At 45.4% G+C, this 26,142-nt stretch overlaps 1 protein-coding gene across 1 annotated transcript; it reads left to right on the forward strand.

Moving 5' to 3' along the window:
* The first annotated feature begins 1,931 nt into the window (after nt 1-1,931).
* Nucleotides 1,932-20,098, forward strand: PCTP (phosphatidylcholine transfer protein). The gene is made up of 6 exons (XM_054585437.1): nt 1,932-2,134; nt 10,770-10,887; nt 13,322-13,401; nt 16,356-16,527; nt 17,566-17,633; nt 18,785-20,098. Exons 1-6 carry the CDS (start codon nt 1,991-1,993, stop codon nt 18,848-18,850), a joined length of 648 nt encoding a protein of 215 aa, XP_054441412.1. The 5' UTR covers nt 1,932-1,990; the 3' UTR covers nt 18,851-20,098.
* The last annotated feature ends 6,044 nt before the right edge of the window (nt 20,099-26,142 follow it).

Here is a 26,142-nt window from a genome sequence, read left to right on the forward strand (position 1 = left end):
TCACTTTTTATCCTCTTTTTATCTATCAATTATACCTTTTTTTACTGAACTATTTGAATGTAAACTGCAGTAATCTGGAGTGATTACCAGATTACACTTTCTTTATGTTCAGATAAACTATATATTTAAGACTTTTTTGGTGTATTTTATCCAGCATTTCTGGGTTGGAGGCCTGGAGCTTCGGCTTCAGCTGTTTTGGTGCTGTAAATTCCTCTAGCGAGTGTTTTTCACAAAGCAAACAGTCTGCCCTATTGTAATACAGAAGTCCAGAAGGAGAACAGGCTTCTTTAGGTCTCTTTCTAAGTATTTTCTAGACCTTTGCACAAAATAAAACTATTTCCTAATATGATTCCTTCCTTTATTAACTGTAATAAAATAAACATGGGTATACATTTCAACAGACCCAAATATAGAGGTATTTGCCTCCTGAGTTTAGTAGGTAAAGACACTTTTAATGCAATTTAAATTTCCTGCCTTGTATCTTGTATCTTGCATACTGCCATTTATATTCTCTTGTTTGTCTTCATTAATCTATTGCTAACCAGTGATAAAGATGGTTTCAGCAAAGCACACCTTTATAGTGGGATTCCTTGAAGATACCTGAAAATACTTTGTAACAGTGATTTTGATAAAATTGCTTTTTTAAGCTACTGATTTTTAGTTTAAGTATAATATAGTTTTTATAAAGAAGAGAGAACTTGAAGGCATTATAAAAACAGTAGGAAAGTACGTCTCTAGCCTCTTGGGCATTTAGTCTAAGAAAAAACCACATCCCTCCTCTCGTCCTCATAAAACAAAACAGAACTGGCATTGTATTGAATAAAGGAGTAACTTATCTATGCTGCCAAATCTGACCTTATTTCTCTTTTTGGAAATTGACATACACGTAGAATTTGCCATCAACTTCAAGGCTTTCTTTCAAGTTTGACGGAGAAGCATTTCAATATGGTTATGTAAAACAAGTATGTGTTTTTATTGAACATTCACTTTGATAGGCATTGTGTGTACATGTTTTATGTTTATTTTATGTAGTTACCTCCTCAGTTCTAACTGGTTGCACAATTCTTACCCCAGTTTTCAGATTAGGAAACACAGGTTTCCAGAGTTTATTTGCACTCCTGTGGTGTTATATTGTTTTGATGTTTAAACTACCTACTTTATTCAAAGCCAAGTACAGTCTGGTGGCAAGAAATATAGTAATACCCAAGGGACCTGAGCGAACAAAAAGGTCTTTGAGTTGCAAAAGGTCTAAATTATGCAAACTGCAGAAATCCTCGGTGGACACAATAATAACTTGTAGATCATCTTTCACCCTCCAGACCGGCAGATTACCTTGTAGATCCAATGTAGATTAGATTTCTTAATCCCTTTTGTGCAATGAACCCTTTTGGCCTTCTGGTGAATCCCATGAACCTCTTCACAGAATAATGTTTTAAAATGCATAACAGAAAAAACAGAAATTATGTTGACTAGCATTTGACCCCTGAGATTGTCAAACGTTTCTATGTTGTCCATCTCCCCTCTCAAACCTGCCAAACAGCTAAGAGACTTTCCCTATCTTCTTCAGAGAAGGTAAAAGAGCCACCATAGCAGTTTTGGAGGCTCTGGGGTGGGGAGGGGTAGGGGGTGGGTTACTGAGGGGATGATCCTAAAATGACAGTGTTTTCCTTTTACGCTTCATCTATCAATAAGCCTCCCTGCTTCCCTAGCCCCTCCATCTTTCTCTAGCTCAAACCCAATATTTGTCATTTTCCTTTTTCCCCAGCCTCCTTCATCCCTTGCTCAGCCCCGCCTACTTCTTTAGGCCCGTCCCTTCCTAGACTCGCCTCTACATAGACTCCTCCCTCCCACTAAGTCCCGCTTTCCCCTCTATCCATTCTCCGTTTCCTGCCAATCACACTCGGCCACCCTTTCGCCCCGCCTCTGAACCTACAACAAGCTCTGCGGCAACGGCCTGCCCCGCAGGCTGAGAAACAGAGGCTGAGGAAGGATGGACCCTGCTGCCTCCGGTGGCTTCTCCCAGGAGCAGTTCCGGGAGGCCTGTGCCGAGCTCCATCAGCCCGCGCTAGCCGGGGCCGACTGGCAGCTGCTGGTGGAGACCTCGGGCATAAGCATCTACCGGCTGCTGGACCAGGTAGCGGCCGGCCTGCTGAGCTTCCCGGGCCAAACTCCCTGCAGGACCGAGGGGCTGCAGCCTCGGAAGTCGGGACCGGGCGCGTCTTCTGTCGCTGGGAGGAGCGAGTGCAGGGGCGGTGCCTCCAGCTGATTTTGTCCCGAGCCCGGAGCTGGGAGGTTATTAGAATTCAGCCTTAGGTCTGAGGCCCCGCGGGGGTGTGGTCTGTTAGAAGTTAACTGTAAAGTTAAAACGTGGATCTGCTGATTCTTAACCTCATGCACCTCCAGGGTAGGTGCCAGTGGAGTGTGTATGTGGAAAGTATCCTCGGATTAGAATATAGGCGGAAAAGGCGCTTTTCAGAGATTGACTGTACAGGGTGGCTAAAGTGCGTGGAGAGGAGTGTCGCTGACAAAGGAACTGCTGTCATCTCTGGCCATTTCAGTGACTTTCTTCTTTTGCCTGTTGCCCCTTTCTTGTAAGTTGCACTTAATAACTTTGCAGCTTCAGAGAAAAACACGAACTGAAAGCCTAGGTAGGAGGAATAGAGTTTGCTATTAAGTACGTCCCCAGGCATTCCTGCAGGCGTTTGGAACCAGGTAGGCATCCAGGTGGAAGGATCCTATTGCACCTGAGTCCTGTCATCAGTTGCTCTTTGTGATAGCAGTTCATAGCAAGTAGGTTAAAAGTCACCCTTAGGCAAGGTAAGTGAAATCAAGGTTTCTTGGCAGAGGACCAGAGTATTACAGTGTTAGAGCAGGGAGGAGCTTTGGATGTCTTGCTATACCATCGGGGATAGAGCAAGGTGAGCAAGAAGTTCATAGTCTAGAGCTGACAGAATTAGTTTCCTACTGTAATTTCAACAGTTACCTTGGTGCAAAAGTGGACATGTTTTCAGACAAAATCTATTTTTCTTCTCTCTGATTCCATTGTCATTACCACCCACATCCAGGCTTTGCCAAGTTTTGTCAGTTCGATTGCTCAGACATATCTGACATATGGCCCATTTCCCTTCCCTATAGTTTCCTATACGATTGTGCCTTTGGATGGCATCTCTCACCTAGAATTGCAGTGATCTCTTAACCAATTTCCTAGGTTTCCATCCTACACACTACAGCCTAATCAAGCACCTGAGAGGCTATGATCTTATCATTCCATTTCAGTGGCATTGTTAACTGCGGAATCAATAACTATTATAATAGCTAATACATTTCATGCTTCCTTATGTCCCAAGCACTATTTAAATCTTTGCCGATATTAATTTACTTAATCCTTACATCAACCCTAATGTAAGGTGCTATGATTGTCATTTTTTTACCTGTGTGGAAATGAATCTGCGAAAAGTTTAAGTTGATTGTTCATGATCTGAACTGGGATCAGGATTCAGCTGTCTTGCTCTAGACCTGTGTCATAAGTCAGCTCCTATATCACCTCTCTGAAAGAAGGCAAACGCTGCTGGCAGGCTATCCTGAACTAGTTCGGTTTTAACTCACATTTCCAGCTTTACCTCTCATGACTTATCCATCTAGCATCTGTCCTCCAGCCAACCCGTAACCCAGCCACCCACCCACCCATAGGCCTGTGCTGTTTTTGCTTTTGTGCCTCTTATTCCACAATATCCATTGCCTGTGAGCTGAGACAGAGTGCCTGGCTTTGTAATGTGGATCGTTTCCACTTCGTATTTTTATGTAGCAGGGACCATTTCCCTCCTGTGGGGAGGACTTGAGTGGTATTCATAACAGTTCCTATGTCTACTATCCATACTATATGTCGTATTTCAGCCTATTCTAGGCATGAGGACAGTCGTGGTACATTGATGTAAATTAGAGAGCTTTCATAAGCTTGGAGGGCCATAAGCTTCCCATAGGTGTGCCACTGAGCCTGAGCAGCTCCATGGAGGGCCATTGCCCCCTGGCCATTTTGTCCACCATCTGCATTAAAATGTGGAGGCCCCATTGGGTCAGGGTACAAGCTCTTTCCTAGAACGCTTACTGGCCTCTCACATTATCCAGCATGATTTGCTGCCTGGCCCACTATGCCGAAGCCTCATTTGTTTTCCGGGTTGACTCCCTTCTTTCACCTTCCTTCTGGAAGAGAATTCCTTCTACTCTCCAGTTAGAAATGCTTTAAAATAAAATATTTTGTTGTTATTGTTGTTTTTTTGTGTTTTAACGTTCATGCTTCCAAGGAGACTCAAATAAGCATGCTGGGTTTTAAACCACTGCAATAAAGGGAGCACTTGGCGCTAAGTCCGTGAGCCAAGTTGTGATTGCCTTGTTTTTTAGGGGGAGCCAGAAGGCCACAGGGCTGGAGTGAAGCTGGGGCTGGAGACTGCCTAGGAGCCGGGCCCCATTCCTGGCAGGTGATATTGTCTGGTTACTTTTTCATGTCATAATCTCAGCTTTCTCATTGGCAAACCAAGGATAATCCTTATCTTTTAGAATTGCTGACCTCTCAGTGATCGTTGAATGAAATGATACATGGCAGAGTGGTCCTCAAACTTGAGCATACATCAGCATTGCCTGCAGGGTCTGTAAATTTGGAGTCGCGACCCCACACCCAGTGTTTCTGATTCAGTAGGCTTGGTGTGGAGTATGAGAGTGTGCATTGTATTTATCTTTTCTATTTTTCTTTCCTTTCCTTTCCTTTTGTTTACGTTTTTGGATTTTATTTCTAACTAAAGTTGCCATGTGATCCTGAGGCTACTGGTCCAGGGACCATAGTTTGAGAACCACTGATGCGTGGGGAGAATCTAGCGCAGTCCTCAGGAAGGTTCTGACATTAAGAGGTAGGAGAGTGACCTAGACATGAGAAGCAACGGAAACTAAAAGGTAAGATGAGAATCAAAAAGAGGATCTTGCCCTGGCTGGTGTGGCTTAGTGGACCAAGTGTCATCCTATGAACTAAAAGGTTGCTGGTTTGATTCCCAGTCAGGGCACATCCCTGGGTTGTGGGCCAGGTCCCCAGTTGGGGGTGTGTGAGAGGCAGCCAGTTGATGTTTCTCTCACACGTCAATGTTTTTCTTCCTCTCTTTCTCCCTTTCTCCCCTCTCTCAAAAAAAAAAAAAAAAAAAAAAAAAAAAGAATAAATTAAAAAACCCCACTTATTTGTATTGTAGATTCCCTATTAAAAAAAATAAAGAGGCTCTTAAGACAAAGGCAATGTTTAAGACTCGCCCTCCATAATTTTGAAGGTAGTGGCCACTTGGGAGTGAATGTGGTCCCCGGCAGTGGGCCTGGAAGCTCCCCTGGCAGAGAAGGGGAACTGACAAAGCTTTCCCAGGGGGGGTGCAGTCGCGGTTCGCAGGGGCTGTAGCCTGTGTTAGCGTGCCAGGGGACTCCATGCCAGTGCAATGGGCAGTGTGAAACCAGCCTGCAGAGACCCCCCTCTTTGATTTAGACCAAGTAAGTGTTGGACGGAAAAGATCAGGCTGATGGCTCGACTTTGTGAATTTCTTTCACAGTGACAGTTTTTAAAATTAAATATATTGGGGTGACATCGGTTAATAAGAGTATATAGGTTTCAAGTGTATATTTCTATGATGCCTATTCTGTGTATTGCGTTGTATGCCCTGTGCTTGGAATAGGCATGCCACTTGCCGCCCCATTACCAGAAGCTGCCTAACGACACCGCCTGGAGAAAGAAACGTGGTGATGAGACTCTGCCAGGGCTGTCCGACCCACAGCCTGCAGCCTTCATGTGGCCCAGAATGGCTATGAATGTGGCCCGACACAAAATCATAAATTTACTTAAAACATTATAAGATTTTTTTTTTTTGGTTTCATTAGTGTTTGTGTATTTAAACTGTGGCCCAAGACAACTCTTCGCCTTCCAGTGCGGCCCAGAGATGCCAAAAGTTTGTCTGCATCTGTGTATGTGACTGACCCCAGTTAAGGTTTCTGTATAAACTTTTAAGACCCTGGTTGACAGGTGCAGAAAACCACTCATCTTGTGGCTGCCAAAGAAAGACAAGTTCATATCCAAGTTCCCTTGCTTATTAAGCCTCCGCCTACCAACCTGCCCTTTTCTTCCGTCTCTTCCTGGCCTCCATGTATGGGGGCGGGTTTCAGATTATACCTGGGAAGCTCTCAACCAGGTTTACAGCCTAGCAAGATATTGCCCAGTTTTTTCTGTAAAGGGGCAAACAGTAATTATTTTTGGCTTCATGGGTCAAGACGCAAAGTGGAGAATATTATATAGGTACATATATAACCATGTAAAAATGTAAAAGCTCTGCTTAGCTTTTGTAGAGTTAAAAAATAGTCAGCCTGATAGATTTGGCAACCCCTGGTCTAAAGTATAGTTTTGAGGCCTAATTGCTCTGTCATTTTAGGATTTAGGAGCCCATGGTCCTTTCTGAGTCTCAATTTCCACATCTATAAATTGGAGGTTATTCCTGTTCTGCCAGAGTTGTGTGGGGATCCTGTGAGAAGATACATTTCACAGCACCTAGTATATTCCGCTTCTATGAGTATATCTGAAACAAATATATCAGTGGATGAGTGGATAAAAAAGGTGTGATATATGTTACGATCCCCACAAGTATGAGCTCAGAAATTAGAGTTTGATCACACACTCTTTATTATTTGGCCAAGTTTTACCTGCGCAGGGGCCACCTTTCCCTCGAAAGGAAAAAGGCGCGCCACTGTAAGGGTACACGGGTTTTTATAAGCAGAGCAAGCAAGCAAGATACAAGGGCGAGAAGTGGCAGTTAGCGATAGGCAGCTTCTTTCTTTTTTTTTTTTTTTGCTGATTAGGTTCAAGGCTGTTACTGGGCCCCCTACTCTTTCTCTGGTCAGGATGTTTATCTGAGGCAAGGCTCAACCCTTGCCCTATGCCTCCTCCTCATTCTTGTCGACTCTGGCCCAGCTGCATGGGGGCTGCACCCTGATATGTTTTTCTTGGTATTAGTTTCTCCCTTATCCTCAGCTCTGACCCTGCTTCTATGGGCTATTTATCTGAGTCAAGGCTCAGCCGTTGTCCTATCTTGTTACTAAGGGGGGCTCTAATTCTTCCCTTCATCTTGGGGTATTGTTTGTTCTAGTTTCTTGTTTCGGCCCAGGCTTGGCCTAGTGTTAAAGTTTGGCCCCTTCAATATATTTACACAATGGAATACTACTTAGCCATAAGAAGAAGGAAATCTTACCTTTTGCGACAGCATGGATGGACCTGGAGAGTATTATGCTAAATGAAATTAGCCAGTGAGAGAGACAAGTACCATATGATTTCACTTATATGTGGAATCTAAAGAACAAAATAAACGAACACACAAGATAGAAACAGACTCACAGATACAGAGAATAGTCTGATAGCTTTATGTCCACCCTCTCTACCTTCATAGGTTTATGACCTTGGGTGAGTTTTATGACCTCTCTTTTTATTCATTGAGATATCATTTATATGAGCTGTGACTGATCGAATATGTCAAAAGTGGTTTGAGATGTCTCTTGGTATGATAAAGAAATGCAACCATTCTAAGTTGTGGTTTAAAGCCAAGAACCTTTTGAGTAAACTTTGGAGTCATCGAAATGTTAGTAAGCTTAGAAACACATCTGCAACAAATGTTACAGAGAGTCTGTATCTCTAATTTTAAGGAGCTCAATCAATAATAAAACTTTGCCCAAATTAAGCTAAGATTTATACTTTATTCTTTCCTATCAAATTGTATAAACAATGATACCCCATCCTGGTGAGATGAGCCCTTGGTACTGGTGAGAGTATAAATTGGTACAAAGTTTCTTAAAGATTTATAGAAAGTATAAAGAACCTTAAAATGTTAATACCCTTTGCCCTACAGTTTGTCTCTAAGGAAACTTCCTTAATGAAAAGTACTTATGTACCAAATTGATCCATATGAAATAATAGATTATTTCAGAAGTATTTATATTTGTAAAATATTTGGAAACAAATAAAAAAATTAAATTAGGTGTGACCTCTCCATAGCTTCAATATTATATTGTTAAAAATAAGAATACAAACGGTTTATACCATATTACTCCCATTCTTTTTACATATAGGAGTATTTATTTACTTAAAAGAAATGTGTGAAATATTACCAATAGGTATTTGTGGATTATGGGGTTACATGCCATTGTTATTTTCTTTATTCTTTTCTTTTTATTCTCCAATTTTCCTATAATGAATATGAATTACTTGATAATTATAAAAAGTTCACATCATTTTTTAAAAGACAAAATAAAAACATGAATATGTTTACTGAGATCCTTTTTTTAATATAATAAATAATGGGTGAAAAGTGCTTTGATCCAAGAAATTGGGTGGGGCTGTTCAGCACTTGAAAAGAACATGTTATTGAGAGACTAGGAAAGGTGTTACCGAGCATTCTGTTCCTGTGGAGTCTGGCCTTTCTCAGCTCTGCCACGGAGGGAGTGTTTAAAGGAAGTTGTCACAATAGTTCATTCTTCTGTATTCACGTAAATCACATTGGTCTATTTTCCTCTTCCTCCAGCGCTTCTGTGTTCTTTTCTGTGATATGCTTAGGACTGAGGTCACTCGGGCTGTAATTACATTCAGGAGGGGAAAGGGACCAGTTTAAGGAAACAGTTTGTCTTAATTTATCCAGATAGCCAAAGCTAACTCCTGTAAGGTAGGGGAGATAATCATCTCAAGACATAATTGTCCCTTTTGCTCAGTTTGTGTAGAAAATGGGGCCCCAATATTCCTGAACAAGGAGCAAATTGTCTCACTCCCAAAGGTGATTAAAATGTGTGGGTGTAAATGGTGGTATGTATGAACTGTCAGTCTCTTGCCACGTGAGTGAGAGGGGAGGGGACAGGAAGGAGAGATTTCTCCAAAGGTCTGTCCTTCCATTGGGACATCCGTGGCACAGCACGTAAGGGGTTCAGATCTCCTAGCTTGTCATCTGATGACTGGAAACCTTTGGTGGAAAGCCACACAGCACGTAAGGGGTTCAGATCTAGCTTGTCATCTGATGACTGGAAACCTTTGGTGGAAAGCCACATACTTTTAGAGCTGGAAAATTCTTTTGAATTTCATTTCAATTTTACCTTCCGCTTCTTGCCAGATACTTTTACATATATCTGCGATTCCTAAACTGGGAAGTATTTATGCCTGGGTTATGCCACCAGAGCCAGGAGACCCTTGAAGCCCCATGATGTCTCGAAAAGCTTCACCGTGTTGACCTCCGTGACTTCACATGCATTTCCAGCATGGTGTTGCAGAGGATGGCTTCCCTTAGGCATGATTACCCAATAACACTGTTAGCAGGCGGAAGCTGAGTCCACCTGAAGGCTTTCTATTTGTTTGCTTTTGCACTGAAATGTAAGAGCCATTGATTTCACCTTAATGATAGAGCCTTTAGGCAAGGCGAAGGTCAGGAACTTGATGTTGCCTTTGTACAGAGTGAAAATGTGTAATGTGGCCCCCTCCAGCCCAGTACCCTGGCAGACAAGCGTAGTTGTACTTTGGAATCTAGAAATATTTCTCTCTGAATAAAAGGGACTAATATGAACTGACACTGATGTTTATTCTCCTTTTTAGTCCTTTATGCGCAAGTCCCTTATGTAAAACAGATGCAGCTGTTGCCAAACTCTGGAATTGGTAAATTGGTATTGATGAAACACTGTGCTGGGTGTCACTATGCCCTGTGGATATCCCAAACAGCAACTTGTCCCCTGAAGGCGGGCTGCCTGTGGGACGCCCGCACTTGGATGTTTAATAAGCATCCCAGACTCAAAGGCAGAACTCTGGATTATCCCAAGGCCAGAAATGACCTCTTCCCCGTTTTTCCCTTCTTAGAAAAAGGAACTCCTCATTTGCCTGGTTGTTCAAGCAAAGCTTCTAAGAGTTGCCTTCCATTCTGTGCTTTCTCTTTCTCCGCAGCTGACCTGTCCCCAGAGCAATTGCTGTTGACATTATTTGAAAGATCTATCCCTAAATCATTGACTTCTCTCCATCGCTGGTGTTACTGCCCTGTTCCAATCACTGTCTCCTCCTCTCTGGACTATTGCACTGTCTTCTAAACCACCGTCTTGCTCTCTTATGATCAGTTTTTTCTACCAAGCTGCAAGAATCATCCTTTTAAAGTTATACCCTATGTAAAGTCATTCATTGGTTACCTTTTTTTTTAATAGCAGTTAGAACAAAATATTTAAACCTTACTCTAGTTTACAGACCCAGCCCCACCCCTTCAGTGACCGAGGCTCCAGCCACTCTCCCTGGCCACACCCCCTGCTTTGAGTGCACCCCTCCCTCTGCCTGAGGGCTTTCCCCTGCTGGGAATGGTCTTTCCTCATCTTCCCAGGAGTGGCTCCTTCTATGAGTTTGGAGGAGAGGTTGTGATCGATGTTATCCCTCATAGAGCCCTTTTCTGATTTAGAAGTCTTCTTTTCCCAGTCAAGCCCCACTTTACCAGACAGCCCTCCTTGTAGCCCGTTCACGTTAGCTGGACACTGTCTGTGGCTGTCACCGTCACCGGTGCTCCAGCCAAGTGTAAGACCCATGAGAGCAGGGCCTCATCTGCTTTTTCATCATTGTGTCACCACGACCACAGGAAGGTGGTTCAGAAACGGTGTGGCAAGAACACCATCCTCAACCGGTTTTTATAGGCTGTGCAATTCGGCCATCTCGCAGCGTGGGAATCAATAGGTTGTTTCTGCCTGTTCTGTGTTTATAGCAGAGCGGACTTTATGAGTATAAAGTCTTTGGTGTTCTGGAGGATTGCCCACCAGCTCTGATGACAGATGTCTATATGGACTTGGACTACAGAAAAGTGTGGGACCAGTATGTTAAAGGTGAGTAACACCTACTGTTTGTTTGTTTTTTTTAAACAGTTAGAAAGTAGCATCTATTGTTATTTATTTTATTTAGTGTAAAGCAACAGGTTTAATCTCTATTATGTTTCACTTTTAATTTTAACATGAAAGTCTTAAAGGCTGGGTTGAAATGTGCCTTTGCTACTCCTAGGACTTGCTCCTTGGGTGCTCTTAAATCCACTCGTGCTTTCTCGGAGGGCTCCTTTGTTCTCTCCGTAAGTCAGTTGTCATCTGTATGCCTATGTGTCATGGAAGGCTTCTTGGAAGAGGTGGTGTTTTTGGAAATGAAATCCTGAAGTTTTATAAACAACAGGAATATACTCCACGCGAGGTGGTGAGGGTAAGGGGATGAGGGGGGTAACGGTGTTCCAGGCCCGGAGAACAGCAGGGGGAAGTCAGGCAAGTATGAAACAGTGTGATATGTACAGATCATGAGCAATTTGGTAGCAGAATATGGAGCTAGGGTGGGAAAGGGGGTCATCTCCCCAAGGGTCTGGTCTGGCTGCCAGTCCGCGGTGTTTGGAGTGCACCCTGTCAGTGATAGTTATGAAAGGCATTAAACAGGGGGTTCTCCTGCCACTGGCACGGCCCCCTCAGTCACAGTGGAATAGAACGACAGAGTTGCCAAGGGGCACAAACACTCCGAAGGACCCTTGCTGCGGTCGGGGCTCTTGGTTGCAAATAACAAAAAGCTAACGAGTGCCAGCTTAAGACAAGGAAAAAGAAGAGTTTATAGGGTCATGGCATTGAAAACTCTGTGGTGTCCTGGCTTTCAGGAGAGCTCCATCCAATATTTAAATAATCTCTCCATCTCTTGACTTTTCTCCTGTGTGGACCGGGTCCTCAGGCAGATTCCTATGCCATGGCAAAGATGGCCGCTGGAAGATCCAGGCTTACAAATAACCTTATAAATAACCCCAGACGAACAGGAACAAGAATTCCACTTTCCTATTGCTGGCAGCCAGAGCTCCAGAATTGGCTCTCATTGGCCCAGCATGGATCACACGCTTATTTCCTGTGGACATTTGTCATGGCTTGGGGCCACTTACTAGTTTCACATATGCTTGTTATCTAGTGGGAATTGTGACGCTCACCTATCCAAGGGAGAAACAAGTTTTCTCTCTCCCAGTGTCCCTGGCAGCCACGGTTCAGTCATGTGATATGGAGGTTGCCCGGGAAAGAGCCCCATGAGGAAGCAGGCAGCGTGCAGAATCCATTGTCTGGTGATGGTCACAGCAAAGACATCCTGACCTTGGGGGAGGCAGTTGCGGTGCTTCTAACCTTTGTTACTCGGCCTCAGTGGTTCATGCCGTGGTGTCTGGTCCACCAGACTGGCTTCCCTGGAACATCCTGAGGCTGTGGATATACCTCGTGTCCTCCTGGATATTCTGTGATCTGCCCGAGAGCCTTCACTAAACCACTTTTCAGCCTAAACCTGCCCGAGGGGCCAGCCGAGGCCCTGGCCGCAGGCACCGCCCCTGAACTAATCCTGCAGCCACATCTTGCTCATTTTCCCAGCTCTGGATTTAATGCTGAGCAAGTCCTGCTTAAACCACATTATCTAGAAGGCGGGGAAGGAGAATTTAGATGCTGGACCAAGATGGGGAGTCAGTGCTGAGCACAGAAAGGCAGCAGGTATCCACGCCTTCCCTTCCTCGCGTGGGCTGTCTGCAACTTCATGGCACTGATGGACTGCCAAGCTTTTTAGTAGATTTCCTTTCAAAAGGGGTATTAAATAATCTGTTTCCCCACCAGCATCTCAAGGGAATCTCTTGGTTACTTCAGCAGCCTTGGCTTGGCTACTTCTCCAAATGGCTGGGGAGAAGCTCACTGTGCAGCTTGGGGTCAGAAGGTGTTCATATGTCACCGAATTCCTTTGCCATCCCCTCCAAGAGTGGGCTGCTATTTGCACACAGTAGCGTGATGGACTAGTAAGGAAATATGGTCACTGCAGCTGTGGGATATATAGCGTAGGCCGGAGAGGAGCGAGATGCTGGGTTCGCCACGGTCATGCCACTTTCTCGCTGTTTAGGGAGGACGTTGCCTTCTCTGGGACCTTTATTTCCCAGCTAAACACGAGACCGGGTGACTCAGTCCTGAGCTAGCGGTCCTGTCATAAAATCTAAAGGGGGAAGAAAGGTCTTCAAAGCAAAACTGTTGGTACTCTAGTGACATCTGGTGGTTAGCCTGATTTTAAAGCCTGAACATTTCTTTTCAGGTGCCTGATTGTGTTTTGTTTCCTCTTGCCTGAGACTCTTGTTTTAGCTCTGAGGCAGACAACGTTTGTTGGGGTCTTTTATTTGGACTATGCTTTTATATGTAACAGACTGTGCCCCTAGGCAACAAACTTTCAGTGGTAATGAATCGGCTGGACTTTTTCTAAAAATGCATTAACTTTTTTTGTGCTCCCTAGAACTGTATGAAAAAGAATGCAACGGCCAGACCGTGGTCTACTGGGAGGTGAAGTACCCTTTTCCCCTGTCCAACAGGGATGTATCCTTTCCCAAGGTGCGCCAATACTCGGCTTTCTAAGTGTTGTCCACTGCCTGCTGGTGGTATGTCTGGCAGGTGTGGACCACGTTGTCTTTGATTCCTGCAGAGGCCTCTGCTAAAGCTATGGCTTCTTGTGCGGCTTTCAGAGACTTCAGGGTGTGATTGCTGGCCTGACCATGTGCAGAGCCTGTAATTGTGGTCACTGGAGGGCAGCTCCTACTTCCCTGAGAAGTGTTCTAGGGCTTGAAGTTGTTGGGCCACAGAATTGGGGACGTGGAAAGAACTCTTTGTAAAGAGTGTTTAACACACTCCCCCAGCGTGCAGGGAGGTGAAATGACAGCGGCCTCCTCACAGGTGACGAGGGCAGAAGGGGGCCTGGAACTCAGGCCCTCACCATTCCAGCTCTCCTCATCCCTCCTCATGTTTTATTGACCCCACAGCCAGTGGTCCCTCCATTACTGTTGGCTCTGGACCGTATGTATCTGTTTCTTTCCCTGAATTTCCATATTTCTCTTAAGATGCAATTGAATGGACTGTGGGGAGTTTTAGCTGCCACTCCAAGGCCCTGAGAAGCCCACGTAGGACCAGCCTGGGAGGACGGGATGGGAACTGGCTGGGTGGGCGGTGTGGGGGCAGGATGGCTGACAGGCAGATTTTCTCTTCAGTCACAGCGGTTGGCTATTTTAAATACTGAATTTCCATGTAAGGTCCTTTTAGCAAAGGGGCTCTTGGATAAAATATAGGAAGGTTTGTAAACCACTGAATCAGGTGATCACTGGGATCTTTTCTAGCTCTAACACTCTAGAAATCTGTATGCTCCTAAAAATAATTCTTCTCTAAAAAGCGAGGGAGCGACTGGGTGTGTTTTGTGTATATTATTTGTATGTTTTTGTGTCTAACTATGTGTGCCTTCCCTGGACGCTGACTAGATTTTAAACAACATTAGGGTTTTTTTTCTTGGCACAGTTCCCACATACTGCTACACGGTTTGTGTACGCATGGCATGTGTTTCAGCAAATTGTGGATTGCTTATTCTCTTAGATTTTAAAGGGTTTTCTCTAATCCTGCCGACAGTGGTACAAGGTAGGCATCATCATCCCCATTTTCCAGTTAAGGAAACTGAGGCAAAGAGAAGCTCAGAACTTGACTCGGGTTCACATAGCTAGTGGGTGGAGGAGGCAGGCTTGGGACCAGGTCCAGCTGTCCCCAGAGATGGTATCTTTACCAGGTCATGACCCTACCTCTACGGCACACAGGGCACTGCTGGGTAGGTACTCTCAGGAGTGAACATTTGGGGCTCCTTAAATTTTCATTTCATTGGCTTTCCGATGCCACACAATCCCATGGCTTTTTTAGTCTTTCTGTATATGTGTGTGTATCTCTCCGATAAGGACTGTTCAATTTTTGAGAACAGAGAAGAGTGCAGTTGTGAAGAACATTCATTTTGGAGAAAATGATCCCAGGTTGAGTCTGCACCTGTTCTCTGGTTTGCTCTGTGACCTTGGAAAAGGCCTTGCACATCTCTGGGCCTCAGTGAACTTGTGGTTCTCCAGTCATAGGCTACATGGCCCGCTGGACCTTCCAGCCCTTCAAAGACCTCCACCAAGTTGTAATCAATATATGTATCAGATTAATTTTTCCCTCAGTGTTGTGTTAGATGATGTCTATCACATCAGCTGAGAAAGTTGTGGAAGAAAGCGGGACAATATTCTCTGATATGTGGAAGAGAGGCGGTCCAGAGGCAAAAGCAACATCATTTCTTCCTTAAAACATTTAAGAACTTTACTCCTCATGACTTAGAGGTTGGGGGCAATAGACCACCCTGAAGTTTCTGAGTGAGGGGTGGCAACTGAGGATGCTTTAGAGGCTCTGCGGTGATATGGGGCCGGGGTTGTTGCTGCTATACAGTAAGTGAAGCTGTGCTATACTTAGAGTGGTTCCTTTTAGTGTTAACCCTAAAATTCTGTCATTTGAACATGTAAAGGACAAGGAGTTGAGCCCTGTCCACCTATGAAAGTCTAATAAGGTTTTGAAGCCAGATCTGGGTTCAGCTGCACCTCCATCACTTCAGCTGGGCCATGGGATCTTGGCAAGTTTCTTTACCTCTCTGATATAGTGTCACCTGTCATATGGGATATGTACACTGAACTCCTAGGGACTGGTCAGGATCAAAGTAGATGTTAAAGGTAAAGCACATGTTTATTACATGGTAAGGGCCCAATAACTGGTGACTTACAGTTTCTTAGGATTTTAATGATCTTCCCTAGAATGGTGCTGTAGACATAGCGGTTGTTCTGTGAGTGTTTATTGAGAGGAAATAACTGTTATTCCTGGTGAACCAGTGTTAACTCAGCGTGTACATCAGCCCACTCGATATTCAGGTAATTCAGTGTCTTCTGACCGTCACCAGTTGTAAGTGACATGGCTTGATTGTCCTTTAAGCATAGAGGTCAGTAATTCAAGCTTTGGGGGCAGTCAGGACAAGATGGAATGATGTGAAATGTCAATTGAGTGCTTACTCTGCTCCAGTCTTTCTGTAATGCCCCCACCAGGCCTGCCTGCTGGGCAGTGTCACTCCCTTCTACATCAGGAAACTGAGTCTCAGAGAAGTTGAGTCAATAAGGCCGGGTTCCAAAGCTGGCAGGTAATCGGTCCTCTGCCCGCTCCGAGTACCTTCTTAGAGAAAGGAGCAGTGGTTTCCTTGCATAAGGAAAAGCATCAAGAAATGATTCACAGGTGGGCAAGGTATGCTTTCAAATGATATACCAGGTGGCGTGAGGCATAATCTTGCAGTGCAGGGAAGGAGACGGGGCAGAGGGGTGACGTAACAGTACAAGGGAGCAAATGCCACGTGGGAAGAACAGAATCCTCTCCCTTTGTTTCTGGCTTGTGGGCCTTTCCTTCTGCTTGTCTGCAAAGCTGGTGTGGACGTCACGCCTTGACTGGCACCGCAGTATGTCTACATCCGGCAGCGGCAAGAGCTGGACCTGGAAGGACGGAAGATCTATGTGGTCCTGGCTCAGAGCATCTCCATGCCAGAGTTTGCCGAGAGGCCAGGCGTGATCCGGGTGAAGGGGTACAAGCAGAGCCTGGCGATTGAGAGCGATGGCAAGAAGGGGAGCAAAGGTAAAGCCGGGGTGCGTGTTGGCGCACCGGCCAGAGCTGCCCGTGGGAAGGCCGTGCTGATTGGGAGGCGCGTAAATGCATGATGCTTGTTCCCTGAGGTCAGAGAATGGACTGGGCAGGTCTGCAAAACAAGCAAGGAATGAACACCGGGGGAGAGACTCAGTTCGTCCCAGAAACTTGGCTCGGGTGCAAGGCGGATGTTTAAATCTGACTCACTCCATCCTTTACTGACTAGTCCAGACGGAATCAGAACATCAAAGTAAGCCAGAGGGCTTAGAAATGAGTTCAGGCTGATCCTGTGGATAGGGCGAAGAGCTGGTTTTGGGGACACATCTGCTCCTCAGCAGAAACCTAGCGACTCAGAGCCTGCCTATCTTGTGTTCAAACCACAAGAAGAGCTGGGGGCAGAGAGCGGGGCATATGTCCTCCTGCCCCACTGGAATGAGGGTAGCCTTGAATCTGCAGCAAAATCCGAACCGCAGTTCTGACGCCTGTTAGATTTGCCACCTTGACAGGTGAATGAGCTTTTCTAAGTCTCCATGTTCTCATTTATACACTGGAGTTTAATTTCACCAACTCCTTACAATTGTTTGGTTAAAGAGCGTGAGCAATACCACATTTTGCTGTGTATAATGCACACCCACATTTTCTGAGTGTTATATGAGGAATTATCATACCCATGGTATGTAATCATTATACCCATGTATAATGCGCGCCATTATTTTTCCCTTAAAAATTTGGGCCCAAAAGTGTGTGTTATACACGGCAAAACATGGTAATGAGATACTATATCCAAGTGTCTAGCACTTGCCAGGTGTCTAATAAATAGCAGGAAAATGTACCTTGGCTATGTTTCCGAAAATGTTTATGTAGAAATGTCCCAAAAGACAAGGCAGAGGAGAGATGTCCACTGAATTACAGGTTACCTCCCACCTTTTTCCCTGGGTCTGAGCCTGAAGGTGGACGGTCCATGGGTTTGTTGCTGTACCGTTCTAACATGTTCTCTCCTTCTGAATTGTCCTTTCTTTCCCTCTCCAGTTTTCATGTATTACTTCGATAACCCGGGTGGCCAAATTCCGTCCTGGCTCATTAACTGGGCTGCCAAGGTGAGATCCCAGGAGGCAGGAGGGGGAGGTGTGTTTGACAAATGTTGACTTTAGCCCATAGGGCTGTCAGGCCTAAGAGACACGCTGTCTCAAGCCTAATGAGGCTCTTTTATGAAGCAGCTTGGTTGAGTGACCGCGGTTAGGACTGGGGTTGCTAACAACGCCCAGGATGAAGCTGGGACAAAAGACAAAGACTGCTTCGCTGGAATGCCAGCCCCTCCTTGCTAGTGCCCCGAGACCCCCCAGATCCCTCTCTGGAACCTCAGGACAATAGCCTGCTCCTTGTAGGAACAATAGTGCCTTTGGACCCTGTATCTGCTTACAGAGCAGTAAGACAGGCTGACCTCGCTCGGCAGACAACCAGACGTCTCGAGCCTGGGCAAAGCCTCCTGTTCTGTGATTGTTGTTTTGTGGTGTTGGTCTGTAAGTAGAGGGGGCCACAGTGGTTGCCCAGATCACTAGAGATTGCCTAGGGGCCCGGCTTCTCGGGGACCAATTCAGCTTGCTTCATTTAAGTCCTGCTTACTGGCTGGAGGGCTCAACGGGTCCCCGGGGAGAGTGAGAAATCTCACAGGCTTTGGGTCAGACCCATGTGAGTTTGAATCCAGGCCCTACATCGATTCTGTGACCTATGGAAGCCACTGAGTTTTCCCCCTTTAAAAAGGGAGATGGATATTACCTACCTCATAGAGTGGGAGTAAATAAGACAATGTTTGGAGAAAGTCTTGCAGTGATCAGCACTAACTAAACAATAAAATGTCCAACGTCATGCCCCCAAATCCTTACCATTCTGTTATTCTGTAAAGCGAGTCCTCTCATTTCTTTAGAAGAACTGAACATCCCAGCCCAATCCCATCTCCCATGTTTCCTTTTACTTCTCAAGAAACGATGTCTCAAATTGTCTTAGATTTTCACAAGCAAAAGCCAAACTATAAGGCGCTGCCTTGCAACAGTGGCCTCTGCGGTCTGGCGTGGCCCGCGCTCTGGATCTTACCTGTGTCATCGTCTGTGGTAGCAGCCTGCTGAAAGCCAGCCCAAGGCCCGGTTGTCTTTTATTCTTGCCACTGCCCTTTGTTTACCTGAGTTACATCCCAGAGAATCGAAGTGATGGCTATGAGGGCATAGAAGTGACAGTCTCCTTTGCTTTGCAGAGTGGAGTCCCTAACTTCCTGAAAGACATGGCAAAAGCCTGTCAAACCTACCTCCAGAAAACCTAAGAAAGGGACTCAGGAACCCTGTGCCCATGGACTGCTGTCTTCAGAAGTGCCACAGCCCACGGACGCCACCCTTCCTTTCGCTCTTCCATCTCCAGAGGCCTTCACGCTCTCCCTGCAGCGCACGGGCCCTGAGCGTGTGTGCCTGCGGCCTAGCTTCCTTTCCTGCTCTCCGCTCTCTGGGACCCCGCTGCCTCCTTCCACTGCTGAATTTGGGTCAGATTAGGGAAACTGCTTTCCACTTGTTTGTTTTTCAAAAGGCAAGTCCTCAGTAGGGAACACAATCACCCCATTGTGCCCCTCGAAGGGGATGGGTGGGTGGAGGTGTGACTACAAAACGTAGGGTAGGCATGGCCTATCCAGGCAAGCAGGCTCCAGCCCCGAATGTGGTTCCTTGAGACTCAGGAGGGGCTGCTGGAAGTTACATTCCCTTTAGAGTTGACTTTCAGTGCACCAAGCCTGGGAGACTGTAGATGTCCATTTGCCATAAGCTTTGGTGACTTGACTTAGCTGGGATTTGAGGTGATAATCCAATAAGTCTCTGCCCATGCCCACTCCTGGAGAATCACAAGCTGTTTTCATTTCAAAGTATCTTGAAAAAAACAAAACTGTGTAAGCCTCACTAAGCCCATAATGCGATAACTGTTTTTCCCTCATCATCCATGTCTGGGTTTCTCTCCATCCTGTTTGCCACTGGGGAAAGGTTTATTTAATGTCACTAGCTCTGCATTTTACTGGAAACTAGCTCTGCATTTTACTGGAAACTGAGGCACCAGGATGGTTCTGGTAGTTAGCAAAAGCCAAAAGGCTTCGCACACAGCACTGTGTTCAAGTGTCCTTATATGCAATAAGATGAATTTCCCTTCTAGAATCTTTGAAGATGTCGAAGGGATCGTTCACAGCCAGGGAAATTTTAATTAGTGACTTGGTTGACTCTGCACTTTTTTTCTCAGGAATTGTACCGAAATTATCTGCCTCTTCCACCACTGAGAGAGTTCTGGTTTCCTGTTTTCTCCTGAATTTTGGTAGGGCAAGAAAATATTCTGTGATTCAGCCTTGATGATCTCAGGGAAATATTTTAACCACAGTGTGTGACAGTATCAAACCTTGATCAACAGGCATAGAAATTCAGGATGTAAAGCCAGAACAAGGGTGTTACTAAAATGCAATAGCTCAGACTGTGTATTTTCTTTCCAGGAGGGAAAGTTATTGAATACCAAATAAATACAGAGTGGCTTATGTGTGCCTTGTCTGCCGCCTCCTTCCTACCTTGTTCCTTTTGGGAGAACAAATCAATTTGGTCTCTTGTTTACAAGTCACATCCAGCCTAACTCATGGACTTGAACAAAGGAAAGAATTTGAGCCTCATGTACCTGCAAGGCTGGGTGAAGAGCAGCCTCAGGGAGGTGTTGGTACAGGGGCTCAAACTGACATCAGAACTCAGCTCTTTTCTTCTTCAAGTTATTTTTGACACTGGGCGATGTTTGGTGGCAGGCTTGCATCTTCCCAGGCTCACGTTGAGCCAAAGAGAGAGAGAGCGAGCGAGCAAGCATTTTCATTAAACCCACACCATCCCATGATCCTCTCTAAACCTTGTGTGTATCCCTGCCCCAGTCATTGCTGTTGGATAGAATTATGAAATTAAGTGAATACTTCTTACATTTATCATTAAAATACGATCGTGAGTGTAGCTGGAATTTAATTACCTAGAAACTAAGTTAAGTGCTTTATGTTAAAAAGTTCAAGTGGAAATTTTATGTATAAAGCCATTGAAACAGAAGCCCAAGATGACAGCCTTTGAGCAGAGAAGCAACATTAAATGGTATTGTGCCAACCATAGTTTTAAACAGTGTTTCATAATTTGTTAGGAACTCTGAGAATATTAAGAGTACTGAATTTCTAGGTAAAGCAGTTAGGGAAAAAGTCCCAACGTTTGCTCTAGTTAGTAGAGTTTTGACTCCTTGGCACTTGTGCTTGCTAATTTGGAGAAGACAGCCCCATACAGCAGTGATTTTCAACCTTTTGCAGCTAATGGCACACACAGACTAATGACTAAAATTCTGCAGCATACCCAAAAATATATTTTCTGCTGATCTGACAAAAAAAATAGGTATAATTTTGATTCATTCACACCGGATGGCTATTGCTGTGTTGGCTGTTGTCATTGTTTAATTTGACAATCTAAGGGAAAAGAGGTCAGTGCCCCTGACTAAATAGTCAGGTAGTGCATGTTTTAAAAATTCTTGCGGCACGCTGGGTGAAAATCGCTGCTGTACAGTGTTGAAATACCAAATTATGTGGGAAACCGAGAACCCCTTGTGCTGAGGCACAAAGGCACAATAAATATAGAACTGGTACCTTAGAGGTTCACCTGATTCTTCAGGATACGCCTCTGTGCAGTGCCTGGATGGACCATTTGGAATTTGAAAGTCAAGTTTGTTGTCATTCCTCTAGCACTTGGTTTCACTTGTTTTTCCCATGTCTGTGGCTTCGAATAGACACCAATATCCTTGTGACTAGAAACAGTTACTTCACTTTGGTTGTATTGCTTTCTGGGGTAGGATAGAGGAAGCGCTCAGATGGTCACTAAATGGGTGAGTGAGTGATTTAGAGAAGACGGACCACATGGCATATACCCAGGAGACTAAACCTGTCCTACAAGACAGCTTAACTTGATTACAATAATATTACTTTAATTCAAGTCAAATTATTTCCCTCCAAACATCATGTTCTCGGTGCTCTAGGTTCTACGTTTGCATGCATCCTTCCTCTAAAGGACTAAGGTCCCTTCCTTGTTCAGGGCTGCCTTTGCTGGTATATCTACAGGTTATATTTTAATGTTTCAGAAAGGGTGCCGTCTGGACTGAGACCAAGTAAGATTAGTCAGAATATTCAGGATTTGTAATGAAAAAATATGTAGCACTACTGTTGGCGCTAAGTTTTTTCCACAGGCAAATTATTCACACTGCATAACAATTCAAAGTTCATGGCCACCGTGGAACTGAGGAGCCCCAGCAGAGCGTCACTTCCCTTGAAAATGTTCCTATATCACAGTGAGAGTCCTGGCCTGGCTCCCTGGCTGAGATTCCTCACCCAGAATCCCCATCGCCAGTGCCTGCCCTTCAAACCTCCTCATTTCCCAGCTGGATTTGGGAGCGACAAAGCAGGAAGAGCCCATTGGGTTCTCTGGTTTTTGGTAGCATGACCCAGTTGCTTCAAAGAATTGTTTTTAACAGCTTTGAGATGTGTACTTTAAGCGCTGTTTCTCCAGAGTCTGACGTCTGCCTGCCAAGGCGGGAGAGACAGGGTGGTTCCTGGGATGAGGGAGACAGGCTTGGTGTCTGCCCTTAGGGGGCTTATGGTCTAGTGAAGAAGACATGGCAGAGAAGCTGTTGGATGGGTGATGAGTGTTGAGAAAGGGCAAGTAAAGGGTGCTGGAGGCTGGAAAACTGGAGGCACCAACCCGGTCTGAGGGGTCAGAGGAGAACAGGGAGTTGGCTGGGTGCAAGCTGGGGAAGAAAACTGTTTCACATGGAAGGCACCCTGTGCACAAACCCCCACAGGTGGGAGAGCAGTTACGTTTGAGGAGCTACCAAAGGCCAGCGGGGCTGCAGTAATGACATAAAGGAGAGGCATCTCCTGCGTGGCTGAAGAGGGAGGCTCCCTGGCTGGGTAATTCATTGGTTAGAGCATCATCGTGTTACACTGAGGTTGCGGGTTTGAACCCTGGTCAGGGCACACACAAGATCAACCAATGAATGTGTCAATAAGTGGAACAACAAATTGATGGGTTGTCTTTTTTTTTTCCCCTCTCTTCCTTACTCTCCAAAATCAATTAAAAAATAAATAAAACATTACATAAAAGAAATAGGCAATTAGGTGATGGGAGATCCTGAGAGCTACAATAAGGATTTTGGCCTTTAATCCCAGAACACGAATTAAGACTCGAAGGATTTGTAAACTGAGAAATGACCTGATAAGATTTTCTCATTCTGAACAGCTGCCTATTTCCCCCCCGTGGTACTCTATCACCCCTAACAGTCCCTCTAACATCGTCATGAGGATACTATCCAAGGTGCGTCAAGTGTTGTCATTGTGAGTCCCCTCACTGTCAGGCAGCAAGCAGAGTGGCCCACACCCAACCCTACTTTCCAAAGTGGAGCATCGCCTCTGAAGTTTAACCAGAAGAAAGAGGGGCAGGCGCAGGCATGCGCATGCCCCCCACGCCCCGCCTCTCCTGGCCCATCTGGCGTGCGGTGCGCCCTCCGACGTGACTGTATTGGGCAGGGCCCCGCCAGAAGCCAGAAGTGGGAGACAAAAAGGAAGGACCTAAAACATGTAACAGGTCCTTTTCCTCCAAAGTTTCTTTTTCTACTTTCCTCCCCAACTACAGGAAGATTTCTTTTTTTTTTTTTTTCTTGAAAAGAGAAGAACATTGTTGAGGTTCTCAGAGTTAGAACAAGCAAAATGGGAGAGCTTCAGAAAAATTATTTATATTGTTCATCTATACGTATTTGTGTGTGTCTGCTTAAGTACACATAATAGGTGCTCTCTTTCATATGGTATAATAATGGGATGACTACCAGTGGTCCCCAACCTTTCTGGCACCAGGGACCGGTTTCGTGGAAGACAGTTTTTCCATGGATGGAGGGGGTGGGGATGGTTTCAGGATGATTCGAGCGCATTACAGTCAAGCTCACCTCCTGCTGTGCGGCCCGGTTCCTAACAGGGCCGGCCAGGACGGGTCCTCGGCCTGGAAGTTGGGGACCCCTGGACTAAGTGGCATGTTCTGTGAGTTACTGTCCAAGTTCTCTACATGCTGCACCAGCTTCGGTGGAGTCGATAAAGGTCGAAGGGACTCTCCCACGGTGGAATTAGCAGGCTAGAGAGGACATGATGCACAGGTTACAATCATGAGAATGGGATTGCCACCAGAGGAAACTAAAACATGCGCTGCGTTAGAGGTTCCCCGCTAACTGCTGTTAAAGACAAGACAGCAGGCCTGCAATGGAGGTGCTTATGCTAAGCACCCCATGGTCAAACGCAGGCCTAACTTAATTACAGCTTGGCTTTTAGAGGAATGAAATCTTAAACCAGTCACTCAGCCATCCCCGATCGGCACTAGTCAGGTCGTCCTCCCGGCAGGCCCTGCCGTCCCCTGGTGAAAAGGCACCTTGCGTTAACCTGCTTTCCGCCTGCCCTGGTGTAACTCCCTTGTCTCTCCTCCCTTCTGCCTATAAAAGTCTGTCATTTGTACAGCTCCTCGGAGCTCCTTCCGGCCTGTTAGATTGGATGCTGCCTGATTCCAATTGACTTTTGCTCAAATAAACTCTTGAAATTGTGACTATGCCTCAGTTTGTCTCTTAACGGCCCTGGTGTCAGAAGAGGAAACCGAAGGAGACCCCAGTAACCCCCAGGAGCAACCAGCGCCTGCAGAGGCAGCTGTGAGCCCCTCAGGCTCACTCTTCTCTCACTGCCTCTCCCTGGAAATCAAGGGTAAGCCCCTCTGGGATCCTAGCTCCGCAGTGTCTGCATTTGGAGTTTTCACACTTTATATGAGCAGTCCTTTTTCTGGGATTGGATTTGAAAACAGGTGGGAGGTAGACTGGGCCTGGCTTAGAAACCAGACTGTGTCTGGGGTCGCACCGAGTCCTGCTTAAGCTGCACCGGGGCCAGTATGAGGCCTCAGCTGAGTTAAATTTTGTTTTAAGGCTGAGCAAGCCTGCCTTCCTTCCAAGACAACCTTGAAGTGCCGTGGCCACAGCGGAGAAGGTTCAACCGAAACGAACTTATCCATTTATGAGGGGCCCTGGAAGAAACGGTGTCTCAGCCCAGCACTCACCATGAAGAGTAGAGGGAACGTTATTTTTCCTCTTTAGGGGTTTCTGGTGACTAGGACGAGCCTGGCTGGGATACCCCACAGCCTGCAGAGGAAATCCTGGGAAACCGGCAGGAGCTGGCAAAGGTGAGAATTCTTTCCAAAGTAGCTCTCCCATCCCTGCCTCTGTGGTCCAGAGAGGAAGGTAAAATTCCACTTCTCCTCCTCCGAATTTAGATTGACAGGCAAGAAGACATTTGTAAGAATATTATCTTTGAAATGTGACTTGTGAATTTGCTTTCAGGGACCCATTGGCTGTCCCTCCTGCCTCTCACAGGGACAGCTCTTGCCTTCTTATTTGTCTCATTCTGTGTCCTGAGAAGCTGGCTTGGCCGCCATCAGGTTGGGGTGGCAAGAAAGATGATATTTAGCTGTTTAATATTTTGTGACATTTTCATGAATAATCTAAACATAATTGTTAAGAATAAGTAAGTTAAATAGATGCAAGTAAGATAAAAGTGTATAAATGAACTTTTCAATAATTATGGTGTGTGGTATGTCCACTTAAAAATAGTTTCCAAAGTCTTTTGGAGACACCTCAGCTTACATAATCACGTGAGTGCATTCCTTATGGGATCTTGATCGGATAGAACTCTGACAAAACTGGGGGAGGATTTTATTCACAGACAAAAGGAACGAACTGAGAAAGCACTAGGGCAGAAAGGTGGGAGGCAGGCGAGTACCTGCAATTGAGGGTAACAGCTAATAATAGCTCATATTTATTGACCACTTATTAAATGCCGGGCACAGGCTAAGTACTTCATACACATGAGGTTATTTTTATCTTCACTCTCATTCACATACTTGTATAGACTCCAAGAAAGGCCCTGGCCAGTGTGACTCAGGTGGTTGGAACATCATCCTGTAGCTGAAGGGTTGTGGGTTCAATTCCTGGTCAGGGCATATACCTGGGTTTCGGGTTTGATCCCCCTTCTGGGCCTGTACAGGAAGCAACCAGTTGATGTTTTTTCTCTCACATCCATGTTTCTCTCTCTTCCTGCCTCTCTCTGTAAAAGCAGTGAAAAACTGTCCTTGCGTGAGGTTAAAAAAAAGAAGACTCCGAGAGAGCCTGAAACTTTGTCTCGTGCCCAAATACGTGGTGGGGCAAAAGTAAGTTTATGGAAAAAAATACAACAATTAATAAATAAAAAATAATCCAAGAATATACTGTTTTGTGTACTCACAAGAGTAAATGCACTCTTGCCCAACTCCAATATACTCAAGATAGAGAACACAAAAAATACTCAAAACCATCTGCTGAAGGAATGAAGGAATCATTGTTGGAGCAACGGCATTGCTCATGACACAGTCTGACCACTGTGCCAGAAAGACGGGCTCAAAAGCATTCACACCTGATCTCATGTCCACCTAATTCTCACCGAAGAGTGAACTTGGGGAACAAATGAATTTTTTAAAG

This window comes from Pteronotus mesoamericanus, unplaced genomic scaffold, assembly GCF_021234165.1.
Source record: "Pteronotus mesoamericanus isolate MK-2021 breed Mesoamerican mustached bat unplaced genomic scaffold, CSHL_Meso_final contig_84, whole genome shotgun sequence".
NCBI lineage: Eukaryota > Metazoa > Chordata > Mammalia > Chiroptera > Mormoopidae > Pteronotus > Pteronotus mesoamericanus.

Excerpts from the sequence above, each read along its gene's own strand:
- PCTP (XM_054585437.1), top strand. The coding sequence starts at position 1,991 with ATGGACCCTGCTGCCTCCGGTGGCTTCTCCCAGGAGCAGTTCCGGGAG. Across the intron at positions 2,135-10,769 it reads TCTACCGGCTGCTGGACCAG|CAGAGCGGACTTTATGAGTA; the intron begins GTAGCGGCCGGC and ends CTGTGTTTATAG. Across the intron at positions 13,402-16,355 it reads TTCCCCTGTCCAACAGGGAT|TATGTCTACATCCGGCAGCG; the intron begins GTATCCTTTCCC and ends CTGGCACCGCAG.